Below are 18,058 nucleotides of genomic sequence, written 5' to 3' on the forward strand. Positions count from 1 at the left end.
GGAAATGTAGTTCCGTTTTTACAATTTGCCTTCAGGGTAATATTTTGCTGTATGTACAAAGCTCTAAAACAAGCATCAGCTCACACATGTGTTTTTTTTGTAATTTGCTGCATGGGATTTGTATGTAACTGTAACTAATCTGCCACAAAGACAATTACAAAATCAGACTACCACCTTAAAAACACAGCAAGAATGAAAAGATTTCTGTCCAAAAAAAGATACAGAAAAACGTATTCACACGTTCCTTTTCAGCAGGCTAGACTACTGTAATGGTGCCTTGACAGGTCTCAGTGAAAGAAAATCAACCAGAAAGCTGCAGCTCATCCTGAATGCTGCTGCCAGAGTCTTCCCCAACACCAAGAAAGTGGAGCACATCACAGCAGTCCTTAATGCACAGCACTGGCTTCCTGTGTGTCAAAGGACAGATTTTATTAGCCTTTCACTTGTCTATAAAGCACTAAATGGCTTAATTTCTGATTTACTTGTAGACTATCTTACAAAGCATCCAGGTTTACCAAGTTTTCCCAGGATCCAAACACAGTGAAACAGCTTTTAGTTTTATGCTCCCCACCTGTCAGCACATTTAAATCAGGGCTTAAAACATTATTGTTTGCTGTGACTTTCCATTAAATTTCTGTAAATTCTGTCTTTTTAATCTTGAACTATTTATTTGCTTCTTTTTGCTTGTGCTTTGTTACTTTCTTTATTCTCTTTTAAGCATTTAATGTCTTCCAAATGTGTTATTTGTTCTACATTTCTATGCCTCTGTAATGCACTTTGTGTCGGAATATATAATATGATATAAATAAACGACAAACCACATTAAGACTCTGAATGCTATTGTTTATCAAGAGTAATTCACCTGAAAAATCACGCTGAAGATCAGTGGTGAACTGGTTTGTGTGTGTGTTTTCTGTAAGTCTTTCAGAAACATCTCAACAATTAATTCTGGTTGCTTTTAGTTTTGAGATGTGTCATTAGGGAATACTGTACATCTACTGTATTGTTTTTTTAATACTGAGATAAATGTCATATTCTAGACAAATCCCAGACTGCAATTCACACGCACATATTGAAAAATGGTAAAAATGTCATGAGAACCAAATGGAATAGAAGCCAAGGATGAGATATCGGGGGTGTTACAGGAGGAGTCTGCAGAGGAGGAGATGACTATGTTCAGTGGGAGAGGGTGATGTGGCTGTGAGTTGCTTTTTCTGTTTTTGGATTGTAAAAAAAAAAAGAAAAAAAAGAGGAAAGATGCGAAATAGCTCTGCTGTTGAGATTGCAGTCAGAAAGTCATTCTTCCACTGGGGAACCAGTGACTGAGAAAGTGAAAGAGGCAGAGGAAGGAGAGAGCTAAAGTAAGACAGAAAGAGGCTATTATGGACCAATGCATGGAGGTGTGAAGGTGGGGTGTAGCTTTGTACATGAGCAGGCTGCTTTGAATTCAATCCTTTTTTTTTTTCTGCCTGAATGCTAAATGTTACTCCACATGTTCTCCAAAGTGAAAAATCTCTCCTTCTGTTCAAAGTTTAAGTACCTGCTGTTCAAACCAAATGTTGCAAAAATGTTCCAGGGATTTAGTTGGATTGTTGACAAGGAAACGTTTTTAAAGTTATTAATGTGAGCTACATATTCATACTCATCTACAGGCAGGGGTGTGATTGGGAATCAAGTGTCCCATCTGTAAGATTATTTTAAACTGATTCCACTTTCCTCCAACTTCTGCTAATAATGAAATCAGCTACAGCAAATATAACTCCAATAATCTCATGAGATCCTATTACTCATCAATTAACAGACACGTTGATTGGGGTTGATAGCAAGAATTAAATCAGACTTGCACGGGTGCCCATGCAGCAATAATTTTAAATTGTCTGCACAGGAAGAAAAACACAGGAATGTCTTTCTGTCATTCCCTCCTGTGGGTCTCAAAAATACACAGTTGCTGTATCGTATGTTTAACAGTTTGTATCGCCTGGTGATGTTGTAGATTTTATCCAAACTCTAAAACAGAGCAGATGGAGACCCGATGTAAATGTCCCCGCACTATGACACTGCAGTTTATAGAGCAGCTAGGACACAGAGTAACAGAGTAAACTCCACATGAAGAGAAATTTGAGAACAGTGACAAAACAAGGCCACCCCCTTACAACAAGAGGTGGAAAACTTGAGGTGACACATAAAAAGTAGAAACTAGGACATGAGTCTGGTGTCTGAAAGAGAAGTGAGGAAGGGAGAGGAGGAGCAGGAGGAGCAGCCGTGCTCTATTTGTTCACAGCTCAGAGGTGTGTCCCCCTGGTGTGTTTGACCCTCGGTGCTCTCTGCTGTCAGCCCACAGTGCTCGACCCTTCCTATGATTTATGACAGCTCTGTTCCCACGATAACCCCCGAGGAAACTCTCCGCCTCACTGCCATGTGCTGTGTGGGGAACCTGAATGTCTTAGAGGTGCTGAAGATGCAGCTATTTAATATCCACCGTCTCCTCGACAAGGATAAAAACACCCCTGGTCAAATGATTTTGTTTCACAAAACAGAAAGCTCATATTCCCCTGTTCTTGCTTTTTTTTTCTAGAGGCTTCCTTCGTCCTCTCTTCCTGATCCTGGACTGATGGAAGAAAAAAAACAGCTAATATTTCACCCTAGTCTTGTTTCAGCCTGGGTATGGCCATCACTTGCATCTGGGGAAAAAAGTAGAAAGAATGATACAGAAAGAAAAAGTTAATACAAGAAAAACTGGAATAATAGAATTAAAATCAAGATGCTCTTTGGTATAGCCCATTTATTATCTGACATTTGGGGTCTGAGGTGAGTTAAAAGTGTCAGGAAGTAACACAAAAACATAGAAGGAAATTCAGCACAGTCCTTATTTCTGATATTTCTTTGAAAAAAACAAAACAAGCTTCCAATCATTTCACCTCTCGAAACACCAATTCACTCACTCCATCAGTGGTCCTTGATGGTGATGATGATGCACTGTGGTTATCCTTGTTATGTCGATGCTGTTTTCTCAGTCCAATCTGTTGTGGTTGGCAAACACGCCTGGCAGGAGGCCTGTTGTTAAACATGTACAGTAAAGGGGAGCTGCCAGGGCAGTGAATTAATTGAAAGTCGTACTTCGCTGTTACCTAATAGCCTAAGGACAGTTGGCAAAGTCACCGTGTGAAGTACTTGAGGCCATAAGCTGTTGAATTATGCAAGAGTGGGGCAGCTTGTTCCTTCAGAGCATGAATCAAAAGTAAAAAAGCTCATGGAGGCACTGAGGATGGATGGTGGATGGATGGGAGCGTCCAGGCGCTAGGACCCGGGACACGTGAGAGTATTAGTTTGCCAGAGGGTGGAGACGGTGAACAATGAAGGAGCTGACTGGTAGGACCAGCAGAGGAGCAACATCTGAGACCAACCCCCCCCCCCCCCCCCCCCCCTCAACCCCAGAGTCCCGCTAGACCGACGGACAGACCAGACTGACCGGCCGACAGTGACTGCAGGACGCGGAGCTGAGTTTAGAGGGAGTGGGGAACATGAAGATGTGTCCATGCAGACTGCAGAGCTTTGCTGAAGCCTCTGTGTAGATGTGAATGAATGGGTTCGTCTCAGTGTGTGTGGTGCTGAACTGGGTCATGCGGACCACTGGAGGAGCGAAAGATAAACACGCACCCTCCTCCCGCTGCTTGGCAGGTTGAGATGGTGGGCGCTCAGAGGAGGGATCCCAGCCTGTGTCCTCATCACAGCATCCAGCATCAGATGATGCTTTGATTTCATCCGCCTCCAAAGAAAGTCACAAAAACTGCAGCGCATCTCCAGAAACTAGGCAGGAATCATCATCTTGGGCGGGCAGCAAGCAAAGCGCAGCGACGGACCTCATCCAGGCTTTGGCAGCTGTGAAACTGCAAGCATCTGAGGTTGTTGTTTATTTTGTTGTTTTTAAAGGACCTGCGCAGTTTTCTCAGCACCTATAACTGATCGATAACTTCCATCAAACGCGGAGAGCAATCTATCAGTTTCCTGCAGACCCCGGCGGATCAGTGCTGAGCAGAGCGCAGCAGCTCTGCTCGCCGAGCGGATGCAGGACCATGGAGGAGAGAGACAGGTCGCCAGCAGGTGAGTGAGTAACACCTAGATGCACCCTGAGGTGCTTGAAACCAGGTCAGTCTACATGATACTGTAACCTGCAAAGAAAGAAAGAAAGACCCTATTTGGCCTATATACAGCCTATATATTACCTATTTATAAGCTATATTGGGTACCCATACCCCCTCAGTAAATTTATGTTTACTGAATGGACACTGTTCACATGCATAATAAATACTCTGTGAAACCCGGTGTACAGTAATAAAACCTCAGTGTCAACAGTTATTATACAGCTCTACATCTTTATTCATCATTTGCCAATGATTAATTCTAACTAGTGTTAATGGCTGAGCTGCGGCTTAATTTGTATTTTCACCCACATTATTCGTGATATCTGCACCTATTTGTTTCTCACTCTGCTTTTGTGATTCAGTCTGTGCTAGATGGATGCGAGGGCATCCGGGGCACTCCAGTTTTAATGGCCCTTTTATACTTTGTCCAGGGCAGACAGGTGATATCTCATCGTTAATGCCGTCTAATGCATTTAAATGAGCAGCGGACTTGATCGAGCAAACCCTGTAAAAGCAAAGCTTGGGGGCTGGTAATGGACTCTAAATGAAACACAATAGCAGCCAGCACACATGGATTTCATTTTGTCACAAACATTGTATTGGTGGGGAGAAGCAGCAGTAATGGCAGGGGGGTTTTGCCTTGACAGCAGCTGTGTCTTTAAAGAGCTGTTCATACAAAAATCAAGTAAAAGTCAGAGTCAGAGTTTCTCTACCTGGATACCTGAAGCAGGTGATGTGTCATGTTAACATGTGAAATACAAACACAATGCTGTCAATGCTATATAAACAATGGAAATTCTATGCATGTCATTTTATCCTGATATTAGGAAACACTCAACATCATTGACTCTGGTGATCAGCAACAAGCAATCAGCAAACAAACCCCCCCCCCCCCAAAAAAAATGATGGATGCATAGAAGTGTGTTTTTTAATGAAAGTGAGCCTAACTCAGTTATAAACTTGAAATTCATCATCTTGAATTGAACGAAAACATTGTGTGAGTCCACACGGTATCTTCTGTTACTGCAGACAGCTGCAGTATAAAGGTTTTATATGACCCACTCCAACAGCTGGCGCACAAACACCAAGTCAACTCATCTTTGCCCTTCACACTGTCACAAAAGTCAAAGAAATGGACATCACGAATACACAGTTTTACAGCGAGTACTGGGAGACTCAGCAGCCACAGTCCAGCCATAGATGACCACAGGAAAACATGGCTGCCACGGAAAACAGAGAGGATGCAAACAGTCAATTAGGACACTATGAGGACGAGAAGCATTATTTCTTTAATCTCTTGTTCAAAAGTCTGTGTCCTGCTGGGCCGAGATAAAGAAACAACACAAGTGTCTGCAGATGACACGCTAGCCTGCCATCATCTCAGTGAGAAAACAGCAGTCTAATGACACAACTGTCACTCAAGGTCCATACTGCGTACGTGTGTGTGTGTGTGTGTGTATAGTAGTGTATACTGAACGCAGTTTACATTTATGTTTGTGTGTGTGTTGTCCTTTGTTTTCCTTTTGACCTGTTACGGTTATTAATGATTATGATTATTATTATTTTTTATTATTATTTGGTTCATTAGTGTTTGGTTTCTGTACACTGTGCAGTATGTTCTTCTTTTTAATTATCTCATATTTTGTAGTGGCTCACGCTCGCTCTTGCAGTGATGGCTAATACCCTTTCATGCAATTAAAGCATTGTTGAATTTGAATTTGAGTGAGAGAGGTGGGCGGGTGAACGCAGCCTCAGCAATCAACATTAGTGCGCTGATTGTGGTTAGAGGCTATTGTGTGTGAGCAGGATCACAACTCACCATGTACTGTCAGCTTGCCTTGAAGTGGAGGATGAAGTGGTCCAAAAAAAAAGCAAAGAAAAAAGCAATGTACCCCTAAGCAGTGTTGCATCATTTAGCCACACCCCCATTTAGACCCCATTTTACTGAGCTCATATTAGAGCCACATTTACCCATGTATTTGACATCAAAGGGACACAGTCTATAGCATGTGGTACAAAGGGAGGGATGCAGTTCAGTCTCATTGGATTTCCCCAATCTGGCTCTCTCTCTCTCTTCCCCTCTCTCTCTCTCCCTCCCTCCCTCCCATCACATGAAGCCTCCCTACTGGAACTTGAGGCTACAGGATTGTGATAAGAGTGGGGGTTAGGTACAGTATGTTCCCTGGATAGCTTATTGCAGTGATATTTCACTGCTGAATGATTTTCTGCAGGACATGATTACAATGAGGGTGAAGATGACATTTATGATTGTCATTTACAATCACATGCTGTGGAGTCTAATGTCAAAGCCATAATCCTAAACTATAATAGTGATGGACTCTGCCGTGCAATGCTTTGTTTCTGCTTCATTTACCGTTGTGCCCATTTTTTTCCCTTTGATAATCATTTGTCTTCAACATTAAGCCAAATCTCCTCGCAGTATCACCTCCCAGAGACAATCTCCACTCTCACTCTCATTGTTTTGATCTATTTCACCTTGGGTTATCCCTTCCCCGGGTCATAGGTCATTCCAGCGGGAGGCCAGTGGCTGCCAGTGCGTTTGCCAGGACCTTTCAGCATGCTGTAGCTGCTTGGGATATGAGATATACAGAGAGGGAGAGAGAGAGAGGGATGATGGGAAGGAGAGAAGAGGCGAGACAAATCAGGGATGGGTTACACAGCACTCGGTCCCAGCAGGGATCGTCCATGTGGGCAGCCGGGCACAGCTGAGAGCAGGTGATTTGTCAAAGTGAGTGTCCGTGGCCTGGGCCGCAGGTTCACCTATCACGGCACAGCGGGAGCTTTCTTCAGCTATGTGTTGGCGGAGGCACAAAACCCACCAACTCACTGACACTGATGATCTGTGCGCTGAGGAAGGTGATTCAGTTTTTTTTTTTATGCTTGTGTGGGGAACAGTGTGTCCTGAATGCAACTGGCTGTCATGGTGAAGCCCATTTTGATCGAATGATAGATCGCTTTGGAGGACAGCGGTTTGTTTTTTTATTCAAACCGTCCTCCCTGAGACAACCCGGAAGATGGACACGGAACATGCACATCATCCACTCTATATGTGTGTCTGTGCATGCAGCTGGTTTATTTTGAGACACACAGAGTGAGAGAAACCCTGTCAGTCACATCATATTTCACTCACTGGTTTCACTTTGACCTGGAGGCGAGACACGTCGGGCATTTTGACAGTAAATTGGACACAGGAGATCAGTCTTCACCCATAATGACTCTTCTGCCGAGAGCAATGCAACTAGTCCATTAGTAACGGAGAGAGGTAGAGACGTGAGGCAGGCTCAGAAATCTATTTATTTCTTTCATTAGTCCCTTGTTTACATTTTCAGCAACAGACAAAAGAGAAAGAGGGGAGAAGGAAAGCAGGAGGAATGGACTAAAAAGAACAAACACATAGTGTAAACCTGCTGACTCTCATCCTCCTCTATCTTTAATATATGCTTTATGCACATTAAAATGCCGTTGTTACTGACGATGGTGCACCGTGCAACATCAACTCAAATACCCAAATTTTCATCTTGTACACACACAACTGATGTGAATCTGTATTCAAGGTTGAACTTCACCTCTATAAAGTCTTTGTGTGGTAATCAATGTCATGTCACAGTTCATTGCAACTGCATCACACAGTTTACAGCGGGAGAGCCAGTAGCTCACTGAATACACAGTTATTGTCCCTGATGAGTCACATGACACTGTGAAAGAGAAGATGCAGCCACTTGCAGGCTCGGATTTCCAGTGGCAATGAGCGGTTAATCCATGTTCTGTTAATGTTCTGAGAACAAAAGCGCTGCTATTGAAACTAACCTTGAAATGTTTGAAACATGTAAACAAGACTAACAAGAGTGCTTTGAGCAAAATGCTAAGTCCAGCATGCTAACGTGCTCACATGCTGATGTTTAACAGGCACAATGTTTACCATGTTCATTGTTCTAGTTTAGCAATTTAGTCATGAACCAAAGTATTAGGGAAATTGAGATTTTGAACTGACGATGGTGCGAGACAAAGACGACCATTAAGGGAACAGAGTTATTACAGTTCATCCTGAGGGGAACATGAATGTTATGTTCATGGCAATCCATCCAACTGTTTCACTCAAAGCCAAAGATGTGGTAGCACTAAAAGAAAAATCAGAGGACCACTAAAGTCATTTGGATGCATCATGTAGGAACCAAAATCTTGTAGATGTTGAGATATTTCACAGGATAGGTGAAAAGTTTGTCCTCATGCTGGTACCATGGAAAAGTCAGAAAAACTAGGATTATCCTTTAGAGACCATGAATACCTGAGTGAATGCCTAGAGCCAAGTTGTTAGCATGGCCAGAAATGAAGCTTACTGTGTCTCTGACATTGGACAGCTGAAACAGCTGAGAAGCGCCAACTGAAGACTTGCAGTCACAAGTGTAACCCTCAGAGTTCAGAGGCTAGGAACACACAGGATGAGGAACATAGCAAGAGCACACCCTGAGGCTGTAAAGAGACAGCCTGTTACAAGAGGAGTGGTTGCCAGTGGCATCAAAGGGTTCATCCCTGTTCTCATTTCTAGCTAAGTGTTTATAGAAGAAAAGGTCAACTGCTTCTGCAGTTTAATCTCGTGTGGGGACACGTGGAGTCAGTTCAGCCACAACAGGTTTCCAGACAGTCAAAGTGCTTATTTGGACATAAAAGTGAATGTTTTGCCTTTTTCTGGGAACAACCTGGTTTTTAAGAGGGTTATACTGTGAATGCACTCATCTCAATTTGAGTAATTGCTAAATGGAGCTGGATTGTCAATCTGTATTTGAGGGGAAATTAGTGGCTGGAAAACAGATTGTTGCTGCTGAGTGAAAACCCTGTATCTCCACTTTTTAGGCATTAGGAAAAAAGGCTTGTTTTCACTGTCATTGTTTATGCAGTGTATTTTTGAGTTGATCTATTCAGATTTTCAAAACGGTTTTCAGATAATCAAATGCCAGTGGAATCCACTGACACTTGATTATCTGAAAACCAGATCATCACAATTAAAGCATGAAAATCTCAAATATTGAAGTTACAAGGTCTTACCACAGCAACAGCAATAAAAACAATACAGGAATTAACAGGCAGCTAAGGGATCTGTTTTTAAAGGGCTTACAGATGATTAACAATGAGTTGGACTGGCTCAAAAACCCACAGACATTAAAATGTGTCTCAAGCCAAATCCTCATCTGTATGTGGAGCGTGTTCATGGTACCTTGTCTTTAGCCGCCCCGAGAGGACAGGAGAGGAGCAGAGGGCAGCATGGGAGATCAGTGGGGCATGTGGCTGTGGCCGAGCACGAGAGCTGAGTCGTGCGAGGCTCACAGCTGCTCCCTCTCAGAGGTAGGAACACAAAGGGCCTTTGATAGAGTGTCACTGTGCGACTGATACACCCCTCCTCCCTGTCTTCCCTCCCAAACACTCACACATAAACACTCACACACACAATCATTGCCCAGAAACCACATAACTTCATCTCCACACCTCTGAGGCACTATACTGCAGTTTCTGGTTGACATTTACAGCGTCATTGCAGCTGCGGAGAGCGCCGTCTTCCCAACCACACATCACATATCAGGACTCTTAATCCAGTTCTGCAAAGGAAATGAGTGCAAAGCATCCTGCGCTGCTGGGTGATGCTGGTGGAGAGGGGGGGGGCTGCTTTTGTCTTTGTGGGAGCTGAGTAATGTGATTAAGATCCATGCCGGAGTGCTGCACACTCTGCCCGTGGAGCTGACTGGAAGGAGTGCCAGTAAACAAGCGCTCCCTTCGCTCTGCTTCTCTCTCACTGGTAGAGGCTATGGGGCCACGCGAGGTGGGCGGTCAGAGGAAATGTGCTTCCAGTCTGTCTGTCTGTCTGTCCTGTTTAAATGTTTAATCACCAATCCTGGACCACAGACTGGTTTGGATAGTGATCAACTTTTGTGTCGACTCGCTGAAGGCTATACAGTGGGCACGCTCAGCATGAGTAGGCTACAATATTCATAGTCTCTTATATAACCAACTCCAAGCTTGTGATAAAATCAAGAAGCAAGTGTGATCTGCAGAGATACATACAGTACACATGGCACTCTTTCTATTTGCAGTGTTGTTGTTTTTTTCTTTTCTTCGACAAAGAGTGCTGAGCCAAGAACACAAGGCTGCAAATGGTCGCATCCTATTTTAGTTTTCGCTGTCTAATAGCTATATTTATCACCCTCCCCACAAGATAGGAACCTCAACAACTTCAAAATGTCTGAACAAAACTTCCTGTTCCATGTTTTCATCACCTATACATTAGGAACTGTGCATGAATTGAGCTTTGTGCCCCCCCCCCCAAAAAAAATTTGCCTAACAGTCGACACACACTCACATTTGTGATGCTCTTGTTTAGGTGTCTGGCTGCGGGGAAAGAAGAACAAAGAGCAAAACAGTTGCCGTTGAATGATGGATGAAGGAGGCCATCAGCAAAATTGTTTGTGCTGATTTGATGCCTATTAGAGTATACTGCATGTGTGTGCGTGCAGTGCATGATTGGATGATTACATTTGATTGTGTGTGTACGGAGGAGGGGAGGGAGGGTTGAAGAGAGACGGAGACAATGGGTAGGATCATTAGTGTGATCCGCTTCATTTCATCAAAAAGGTCCATTTTGTGCAGTTTGTTCTTCCTGAGACTCATGTCACTCATCTCAGATTGTTAATTTGTTGTCAGTTGGTACAGTTAGTGTGGCTGACTCCATCTGAACTTGCAATTAAAACAGCTTTTTTTTTTTCTATTTTTGCCTCCTAGGATCAGTTTGACCTATTTCATACTTGGCACTTCTGAAAATCAGCAATAACTTTTCTGTTGCAGTATTTCTCTTTTTTTTAAGCTTCAGCAATATGAATGATATACTCAGAGCAACCACTGTGCAAAGCCGGGCAAAACTAAGCAGCCCCACATTGATTTCTTCAACTGTTCGGACAATGCATATGTATGATCACGTCAACGTGGTCACAGATGATCTTCGGCTTGTCCTTCCAGCATGTATACACCTTGAAGCTGTCAGCTCCTTCCATTTATTTCCATTTGTTAGTCCTTCTACCTGGTCGTATTGATTTTCCCATAGCTGTCTGCCAGTAAGTGCTGTCTGAGACCATATCTGAAAGCTGGCCAGAGTGATCTAGGGGGACAGCAGGATGTCCAATACATTTACTGAAAGCACTTCCCCTGTTGATGCCTTTCACTGAATTGATTGTATGGAAATGGAGGTTGCTCAAGCCTCTCTGATTTACCCCCCCACTGAGACAACCTGTACGGATAAGAATATATGGATGTGCGCCAGCAAACATAAAGAATAAAGATATTGAGGAGCATTCTGTCATAAACACATTCATGCATAAAATTTATATCACCTGCTACCATCACAGCAGAATAAAACCTGACACTAAGCAGTGCTGTCTTCATTTAGTCTGCCCCACAGCGTCAAGGCGAGCCTGTCTCTTTCTCCATCTGGGCCGGGACGGGTGGGCAGCGGCGGGGGCTCCCCTACATCCAAGATGGGCTACTGCGGAGGGGTGCCAGTGGAGGACATGCAGGCCCTGGCCATTACTTCTCTTACGGCAGCAGATGTAGCCAAACAGTATGAGCACATCCGCGAGCTGGGGAAGGGCACGTACGGCAAGGTGGACCTGGTGGCTCACAGAACACAGGGTGAGTTGGTAAAGGCACCAAGATCTGTTCCTGTCTCATATGTCGTGATTGTCAATTATTTTTTTTAATCACTTATCAATCAAGTGTAAATAAAAAAACGAAATGTAATCAAACAGTTTGTTCTGATCTCAATATCCACATTGTGCCAGGATGCCTCACAGCTGACGGTAACCGGTTAAGGCCGATCAGCGTGTTATAAAGTGTCGAGGCATTGTGCCAAGAAATTTAATTTCAGCACAGTTAAAAGGGGTTTGTTAAGGATTTTTGTTAGGACTACTGTTTAATCCTCTGTTATAAGAAAATCAAGGTTAGAGAGCTGACTGACTCAGGCTGAAAGCAGTATAACTAAGCATTATAAAGTAGTGCAGAGGGATGCTGAGGGGCTGAGAGGCCATTGGAGATTAACAGTGCTGTGTGCACACTAAAGAGCCTCTGTATTTCTGCAGCTATTAACGTGAGCAGCTGGCTGTACGTGTGTAATGGAGGTGTGATTCATTCACTGTATGTGTTTATATGAATGAAGCTAGCAGCTGTTACAAGACAGGGTTGGGTAGTTCTCGTAGAGTATCAGTCAACACTTCCAAATTCACTTTTAAGTGCTTTTTTTTTGATAATGATTTGAATATTTTGAATAGTAAAATATTGGCAGTACTTGATATGATATGATATACAGGTTTAATAGACCAAAGTTTAATTGTGTCTGCTCATGTGTTCTGTATATTATGTCTGATTTACGTAGGCACCAAAATGGCGCTGAAGTTTGTTACCAAGAACAAGACGAAGCTGAAGAGTTTCCTGCGGGAATACAGTCTAACAGGCTCACTTAGCTGCAGCCCTTTCATCATCAAAGTCCTGGACGTGCTTTTTGAGACGGAGGACAGCTATGTATTTGGACAAGAATATGCCCCCGCTGGGGACCTTTTCGACATCATCCCCCCACAGGTAACGGTATCATCCTTCCTTCCACCAATCACCGTCCTCACTCAGCCAGAGCTGCTCCAATCAGTTGCCATGTTCAGACACGGCGGTTTTAACAAGCTCTCGTGGGATTGGAGCCTTGTCTTTGTCCTGCTTTTCTCTGTGCGCAGAGCTCTCACTTTGCTTTAGTGCTATTCCAGTTGATGTGTCGGGAGAGCTTGACTTCAAGGTTCTTCTGAAGACTCATTAAAAATGGTTGAAGAACTCTGAACTGAGACTCTTTTGTTTCAGTTTTCCTTTTTGGAGAAGCTTATCACTTTTCACTCTGTACTTCCATTCCTCCTCTCAACATAACCATCACCTATTCTTTCAAACAGTACTGTAACCTCACCATCAAGTTTTTTTTCTCTTGTATCGCCTCCTATAGTCTCACCTCCTACACACTGTGCTGCATGTATTAGACTGTAATAATCAAAATCTCACTTTTTCTCTTTCTGTCTCCAACACTTTCTGTTGCTTGCTCCACTCTGTCTCTCTCTCAGGTGGGTCTACCAGAGGAAATGGTCAAACGCTGCATGCAACAACTGGGCCTGGCGCTGGACTTTATGCACAGTAAAAACCTGGTGCATCGGGATGTCAAACCTGAGAATGTGCTCTTGTTTGACCGCGAATGCCGCCGCATCAAGCTGGCAGACTTTGGCATGACCCGGCGCGTGGGCTGCCGTGTGAAACGGGTGAGTGGCACCATTCCCTACACGGCGCCAGAGGTGTGCCGGGCCAGTCGTGCTGAAGGTTTCCTTGTGACCACCAGCCTGGATGTGTGGGCGTTCGGCGTGCTGGTCTTCTGTATGCTGACGGGCAATTTCCCCTGGGAGGCAGCGCTGCAGGCCGATGCCTTCTACGAGGAGTTCCGGCGCTGGCAGAAAGCAGGGTGCCCTGTGGGAACGTACCCGTCTCAGTGGCGCAGATTCACTGATGATGCCTTGCGCATGTTTCAGAGGCTGCTCGCCGCTGAGCCGGAAAAACGCTGTGGAGTCAAGGATGTTTTCTGCTTTGTCAAGTATGAGCTGGTCAGCGAGCTCAGGCGCAGAGCATCCTGCCGAGCCAAGAGAGGGGAAAGGTCAAGCTCGGGAGTGTGTACTGGCAGTTGCACTTCATCCTCGTCCTCCACTACAACACGTTCCTCCCACCGACACCCTGAGCCCTCCACTCCTCCAGGAACATCTTGCTTGCGCCCAGCACCACTCAAACGTAGTGTCCTGTCTGACCCGCTGTCTCCCAGAGAGGAGTCTGGACAGCACCAGTCTCCAGGCCGAGACAAGAACAAAAGCCAGATGGTGATGGCAACTGCCATTGAAATCTGCGTGTGACCACGCTAATGTTAGCGCTGGAGACTTGGATAGCTTTTCACAGCAATAACAAACTGTGAAGAGGTGTTAATAACTACCACAGAGACTCCAGTTAAAAAGGAGACCGACTTTAACCATGAAAGAGAAAGCTCAGGATCACATCCACCGCTGTGGAAATGGACATCATCAATCAGCGGTACACACTCGGACAGCTCATCATTGGCACATGCCGCTTAGGTTTTGATTTGTGACCAAAGACTGCTTCCCAAGCTGAGCAGCCATGCAGGCAGCGTTTAACAGTCCGCTGATGATGTTCCTCTCAGCAGCTCATTCTACCATCCAGACATTCGTGTTTTCGGCTCATACACTGTGGTGGTGCTAATGATTCTATAATTAGATACTTCATGAAAACAGATTCTGTCTCTTCTCACTCATCAGTCCGTGTCTCTTTACTTTAGTCTTTATTCATCTCCGAATACGAGCTCCAGGGAGGCCAAAACGTCACCTGATCAGGCGATGCTGTTCAGTCGGAGGCTGGTGATCTGAGGGCAACCTACGCAACTACATTCGTCCGCCATTTGTCAGACTTCCTGCCAACTTCCAACTGTTCCAATTTTGTCCTCGACATTTTTAAGAGAAAGTGTTCAAAAGAAAAAAAAAAAAAAAAAGAAAGCTTAATGTAGCAGTTTGTATGAGACGTCTTTTCACGAAGGTGTGTCGCCCGAAATACAGATCATCAGTGATAGACACCCCCTCAGGACACTTCAGTGGGTCACTTCCTGTTTTATCATTAATGGAAAACCATCGACTGGCTGGAAGACACATCGGCCACTTCCGAACTTCATCTCCAGTGTAACGCAGTAGAATACAGGGATTGTACATTTTCTGAATGGAAAGGGTGATGGAACAAAGAGTATTGTTTCTTTTCTACCTGCTGTGTGTGTTTGGACATGTATGTGTGTGATTCAAAAGCTAAAGCACAAGATTTTTGTAAAGGAGGAGAAAACTACGACTCTTTATTGTAAATAATTTGATATTTCTAGGAGTGCACCGTAATATCAGGTAGTTCAACTATGTAGCTGTACTAATTTTTCTACAACAGGGAAAGTGGGTTTTAGGGTTTTACATTTACTGTTGGGGCAAGGCACTGTATGTAGCAACACAATGTGACAGAATGTACAGTCCACCACAGGAAATTAAATATATAGAGATATGATCTAAAACCTATCACAATGTATAACATGGTAGCAGTTGCTGATCTCAGTTTTCTTTTACTGCTTTGGGTTTTTTCTGAACTGGACCAAGTTTTCTTGACCCAAATTGGTGAACAGACATCACTCATTTGTGCATTTTCCTGTGACTGTAACCTTATCATGAGCAACATCCATTTTCAGTGTACAATCATTTAAAGCTCAGAGCTGCTTTGCAGGTCAGCACCGTACAAATTAATTTTCCAAGCATCACAAAACGTGTTCCAATATTTGATTATCGAGATGCAACATTAAACACACAATCCCAACTGCTCAGAATATGATGTTGCTCCCGTGCTCACCTTTAATTTAATCTTCCTGCCTCTCTCTGGGAAGCCATCCAAATGTGTCATTCGAATAGCAGTACCCAGGTGTTTTTTGTCTGCAGGAATGACCTCTGTGTCAGCCATTAATGTTCTGCAAGCTGTTGATTGATCCTGACACACAGCTTCCAAAAAGATACCGCTAATTACGAAAGCATCTAAAAAGCACAGTATGTTCAGTGTGTATGGTTCAATGCATGCTCATTACCATCACTTTCCCTGCTTCGATTGCTTTACTGTAATGTCAGTCAGGTGTGTGTGTGTGTTTTTGTCTTTACTTTTCTTATATACCCACTTCTCCCATGACAGCCCATCAGCTCTGTCGCTATAGTGACAGCACCAATGTTCCTCTGGTTCGGTTTCTGTCCTGTCTTCTTGAACGTCAAGTCTAATTGAGCCCAAATGAAATAACTGGTCACTAACCCCCCCCCCCCCCCCCCCCCCCCCCCCCCCTCCAGACAGCTGCTGAGCTTATTATACTGGAGGACTCATTTCTGCATATACACATTTTCTTCAATTTTATGAGCCAGTTCACAGACCAAAGTCTTTATCCATTTTCATCTTACATAATCAGAGCCGTTGATGGTCCCTATCATTTCCCTCGTCTCGTTCCAGCCTCACTCTTGATTTTGCAAAGGTGACCTGATTGAGGCTGAAGCCTTGTCAAAGGGGTGTATTGTATGCTGAGATGCTGGCTGCCTCATAGCATTTGTCAAAAGGTAATCCGTCAGTAGATTGTAGTGGGGTGTGAATCAGCCCTGCTTTACAACAAAAAGACAGGGATTAGATGGATCCTCATATTGTGTGCTTAAGGTCAAGTAACACAACTTAACGCAATGAAACATAACATAACATTGGGTTGCATGATGCTATATCATTGCAAAACACAACGCTGGTGTAACATAACATGACACAAGATCACATGATACATTAAAATATGATGCATCATAACAAGGAAATTTATCGTGACAACATATGACGCATAATAAAATGACATCATATGATGATGTGTCATAAGAGGACATATAAAATGATGCATCATAACATAAGGTAATGTAATATGATTCAACGTAATATGATCCATCATAACATGACACATCATAAACTTAAATATACATGTAGCCCCCAACTTGACTCAGCGCTCTGATGTGAGCAGCTTTGGCTTTGTATTCATCACAGCCATTATCATCATTAGACATAGACATAGCGGTGTACACAGTTGTTTCTCATGGACTGTTATAACAGGAATTGTCAAGTTTAATGATGAGGTGTCAAATTATATAAAGTTTTATTGAAGCTCTAGAGAGTAGCCTTCCTCTTACCCAGTTTATCCTTATCAAATTATCAAACTGTTTCCTGCCAGCAAGTGTTGTTGTAGAATCTCATGTAAATACTATACGTATTGTGTCTTTAACAAAAACGGAAAAAAAAAAGAATATACAAAATGTTAATATATGTTGAAATAAATTTATGCACCACGTCGTGGCTCCTGGGTATTTTTGTGGTTAGTTAGAAATACTGTGGTGGAATTTTTTTCTGCCAGTGTTGGCAAAGCTAATTCAGCCCAGCTTTGTATGGTCCCCAGACTGCACATTAGATGAAGGTCAGCTTGAATCACATGTGATTTCCCGAGGCTTTGGTCTGCTTCACCAGCGAGCCCCCAGACTACTTTAATATGCTGACTTCCTTCCGAAAGCCCAATTAACACATCTGTAGATAGGAATTATCTGCTGCCCTCAAAAGAGCAAATGAGTTCAAGGGCGGTTAGAATATGGCACCGAAGATGGGAACAGTTATCAGCCCACCACCCCTTCTTACTGCGTTTCAGCTGTGGTGTCAGAGTGGAGGAGTTTGCTCAAGTTGTTATCAGACTGAGTTTGGACAGTGGCGGTAAGCTGTGGTGTATCTGCCACTGAGAAAAGCTAATCAGTTCAGACAGTGCAAGAGAAAGGAAAGGTCAACCATGACACGCAGGGCTTGTGTAGTGAGTGGAAGCTTGTCCTTTGTGATAGCTTGTTCTCTGCCCTTAAAGGGCTACAGCAGCCTAGTGGCAGTGTAAGAGTCCTAATTGTGTTAGCTCTAGTGCTCAGCTGAAAAAAAATAAAAAATAAAATAAATAAATAAATGGAAGATGCTAAACTCAGGCTGAGCCAAAAAGTGGATGCATTTAATGCCACTTGAGTTTAAAGTATCAGGTCATCCACATCACAAAAAGCACAAACATTTCCCCATGAATCCGAGTGGCATCTACTATTTTCTGGCTAAAGCATCACATTTAACTCAGCAGCAACTTGTCTTTGGACAAACAGGATAATTCACATACATGTTGCTGCTGCTTTTTTTCCCACGACTATTCAATAACGATCTACATGCCTACATACCGA

The 18,058-nt window shown here is 43.5% G+C and overlaps 1 protein-coding gene across 1 annotated transcript; it reads left to right on the forward strand.

Annotated features, from left to right (window-relative positions):
- The first annotated feature begins 3,429 nt into the window (after positions 1-3,429).
- Positions 3,430-17,159, forward strand: sbk1 (SH3 domain binding kinase 1). The gene is made up of 4 exons (XM_023411312.2): positions 3,430-4,101; positions 11,593-11,834; positions 12,574-12,776; positions 13,295-17,159. Exons 1-4 carry the CDS (start codon positions 4,064-4,066, stop codon positions 14,120-14,122), a joined length of 1,311 nt encoding a protein of 436 aa, XP_023267080.1. The 5' UTR covers positions 3,430-4,063; the 3' UTR covers positions 14,123-17,159.
- The last annotated feature ends 899 nt before the right edge of the window (positions 17,160-18,058 follow it).

The sequence above is a fragment of the Seriola lalandi genome, unplaced genomic scaffold (genome assembly GCF_002814215.2).
Source record: "Seriola lalandi dorsalis isolate HSWRI2012SDOR001 ecotype SW California unplaced genomic scaffold, Sedor1 jcf7180002054464, whole genome shotgun sequence".
In the NCBI taxonomy this organism is placed as follows: Eukaryota; Metazoa; Chordata; class Actinopteri; order Carangiformes; family Carangidae; genus Seriola; species Seriola lalandi.

What these genes read in the sequence shown, in the direction of transcription:
- sbk1 (XM_023411312.2), top strand. Translation starts at nt 4,064, where the DNA reads ATGCAGGACCATGGAGGAGAGAGACAGGTCGCCAGCAG. An exon ending in GAGAGACAGGTCGCCAGCAG is followed by an intron (nt 4,102 to 11,592) that starts GTGAGTGAGTAA and finishes GTCTTCATTTAG; the next exon opens with TCTGCCCCACAGCGTCAAGG. An exon ending in TCGACATCATCCCCCCACAG is followed by an intron (nt 12,777 to 13,294) that starts GTAACGGTATCA and finishes TCTCTCTCTCAG; the next exon opens with GTGGGTCTACCAGAGGAAAT.